General features: G+C 50.0%; 1 protein-coding gene across 1 annotated transcript; it reads left to right on the top strand.

Moving 5' to 3' along the window:
* The first annotated feature begins 1121 nt into the window (after nt 1–1121).
* Nucleotides 1122–2612, top strand: LOC133927306 (probable xyloglucan endotransglucosylase/hydrolase protein 25). The gene is made up of 3 exons (XM_062373701.1): nt 1122–1495; nt 1610–1803; nt 1919–2612. The coding sequence occupies exons 1-3, from the start codon at nt 1229–1231 to the stop codon at nt 2328–2330; spliced, it is 873 nt and encodes a 290-aa protein (XP_062229685.1). The 5' UTR covers nt 1122–1228; the 3' UTR covers nt 2331–2612.
* Nucleotides 2613–3021: the final 409 nt, after the last annotated feature.

Genomic DNA, 3021 nt, shown 5'->3' with positions numbered 1-3021 from the left:
CGTCCAACAACGTACACATTCGTCGTTTACAGTACATTTTTTCCATCCTTGATGACCCCTATATGATGCTGATGAGTTTCATCTTACATGGCAGCATACGGTAACTTTGTTGAATGACAGGCACAACGAGGGGGTAGAAAGTACAAAATGTTGTTCATGCTGAGCTCGTTGCCATCTGGCCTCTTCAAGTGCAGCTACCCTAGTACGCTGGATATTTTGATCATTTAGTCCTACAAACTACTCTCCTAGCCGATCTCTAGAGAGTTGTCAATTATATAAATAAGATAAAGAGCATAACAAGCTAATAACACTTAGTTAATTAAAAAACTAAGTAAAGACAACAACAAAGCGAATAATGACTTAGCTAAATTAGACTAAGACATCACAATACCTAACCATCTATCTAGCTACACTAAGCTTTAGATGGCCCGTCTCACCGCCGAACAACCCAAGTTCAAACCTAAAATCACTAAATCCAAAAACACCAAAGAAAACAACTAGACAATACGTCATAAAAAAGTAACGACGTCAAAACCGCCACCATCATCCATCCAAAACAAGCATAATAGGTTTTTATCCAGGAACCTAGCAAAGAAGCAGTAAATACCATGACACCGTCTCAATGAATACTATTTCTACACTGCCTCTGTTCACGAAGCTAGATTTCACCGCTTTATAACCAAGGATGACACTGTCTCCAATAAGTACTGTTTCTACACTGCCTCTGTTCATGAAGCTAGGTTTCACGGTTTCATAAAAAAATAACACCGTCTCCAATAAATACTGTTTCTACACTGCCTCTATTCAGAAAGATGCCAATAAAGATTTTACCGTTTCATAATCAAGATGCAAAGATCCAGCTACGGAGAACCGACCCGTTGCATCAAGAATTCGCTTCACGTCCCGATCGATTTAAATATCTTGCTGTACGTGTGCCGGTGCCCTACCCTGTCCATCATCAAGCCGCTGCTCGCTCCAGTGTACTGCCCTGTCTCCTCTCCCCTCATCTGGTGCCAACTCACACGCATCCCATTAGCACATCACACGGCTGGCTCGCAAACTCTACTCTACTCGGCGGCACCATCCGCCCCGGCCCCGGGCTCCTATATAACCCCCTCTCACACCCTCGCCTTCGTCACTCACAAACGCACAAGCTTGATCCTTCGAGCTCCAGACATCTCACAAGTTTTTCGTGGCTCTAGCTGGTTGGTTAAGGCTAAATTCACACATGGCTCGAGTGGTGTCGGTTTCTTTGGTGCTGGGCGTCCTGCTCGCCTGCTCTGCGTTGGCGGCGGCGAACTTCAACCAGGAGTTCGACATCACCTGGGGCGATGGCCGCGGCAAGATCCTAGACAATGGCCAGCTCCTGACGCTCACGCTCGACCGAACCTCCGGCTCCGGGTTCCAGTCCAAGCAAGAGTACCTCTTCGGCAAGATCGACATGCAGCTCAAGCTCGTCCCCGGCAACTCCGCCGGCACCGTCACCGCCTACTACGTAAGCATCCTCTTTCCTCGCGCTTGCATCGATCGATCGTATGTGCTTGCTTGTTTCGAGTGGCCAGCCGGCTGATCGATCAATGCGGTTGGTTCTGCATTGGTGTATGTGCAGCTGTCGTCGCAGGGGGCGACGCACGACGAGATCGACTTCGAGTTCCTGGGCAACGTGAGCGGCGAGCCGTACACGCTGCACACGAACGTGTTCACGCAGGGGCAGGGCCAGCGCGAGCAGCAGTTCCGCCTCTGGTTCGACCCCACCAAAGACTTCCACACCTACTCCATCCTCTGGAACCCCAAGCACATCATGTAAGCTAGTCGATCTCAAGCTTGAACAGTACTACAGTGTACAGATTGATGCACCTTTTTGTGTCGACCAGAGAGTGCTGATTGATTGACATGGTGGTGTTCTTGGTGGACGCAGCTTCATGGTGGACGACATGCCGATCAGGGACTTCCGGAACCTGGAGGGCAAGGGGATCGCGTTCCCCAAGAACCAGCCGATGCGGCTCTACTCCAGCCTGTGGAACGCCGACGACTGGGCCACGCAAGGCGGCCGCGTCAAGACGGACTGGTCCCACGCGCCCTTCTCCGCCTCTTACCGCGGTTTCATGGCCGACGCCTGCGTGGCCGTCGCGGGCGGCAGGACGCACTGCGGCGCCAACGTCGGCACCGAAGGCACCGCCGGCGCCCCATCCGGAGACTGGTACAACCAGGAGCTGGACCTCACGCGGCAGCAGCGCATGCGGTGGGTGCAGCGCAAGTACATGATCTACAACTACTGCACCGACCCCAAGCGCATCTCGCAGGGCCTCCCTGCCGAGTGCTCCATGTAATGGCGCGACACGACCGGCACTTCGCCGAGCAAGGCAACAGCAAACCAGCAGCAGCAATGCCGTATCAGAAACAGACAGGAGCAGGAAAGATGGGGGCGTCTGTATAATAAATAAAAATAAGGATTGGTAATTGTGGAGTCTGTAATATGTAGCTGGTGGTAAATTCTTTTCTGTTTGTAGCCTTGCCCTTCTCTTCCTTCCGCCACCTTGTTTGGGTCATCATCATCAACCATTCGTGTTCATGTTCGTCTGTAATATATGAAAGTCATACTTGTTCTTGCATGTGTACTTGTATGTGCTCGATCTTAGCTGCAGCGTAAATGAATCTTGGCTCTTTGGAAACTACGGTGTTTGGTTTGTCTAGTTTTTCTCCTGGTACATATGCTGCGTCAGGAACTGATATTCGTCTGTTGATCAGCAGTTTTTTTTAAAAAAAAAAATCATTTCAGGCATTGTATTTGGTCAATTATAGTTTACAGAAGTATCGAAATAGGTGCCTACGTTGATGGGCTCACTAGTCGGATCGACATGCAGTCAAGTTCGTTAGCAGTCGGCAGATGTTTTGCACTGGTGTAGCAATCTCTCCAGTCCCATAAACCCATCTCTTTAGTCGCACGACAAATCCCTATCCGTCTTAATCTGTCACGATAGTGATGTCGGCAGCTTGACGATAGAAAAGACTCTCAGCGTT

Source organism: Phragmites australis, chromosome 8 (genome assembly GCF_958298935.1).
Source record: "Phragmites australis chromosome 8, lpPhrAust1.1, whole genome shotgun sequence".
Classification (NCBI taxonomy): domain Eukaryota; kingdom Viridiplantae; phylum Streptophyta; class Magnoliopsida; order Poales; family Poaceae; genus Phragmites; species Phragmites australis.
This window is presented reverse-complemented; position numbering and strand designations above follow the sequence as displayed.

Coding starts and splice junctions, on each gene's coding strand:
- LOC133927306 (XM_062373701.1), top strand. CDS start 1,229: ATGGCTCGAGTGGTGTCGGTTTCTTTGGTGCTGGGCGTCCTGCTCGCC. Junction 1,496..1,609: donor GCACCGTCACCGCCTACTAC/GTAAGCATCCTC, acceptor GTGTATGTGCAG/CTGTCGTCGCAGGGGGCGAC. Junction 1,804..1,918: donor TGGAACCCCAAGCACATCAT/GTAAGCTAGTCG, acceptor TGGTGGACGCAG/CTTCATGGTGGACGACATGC.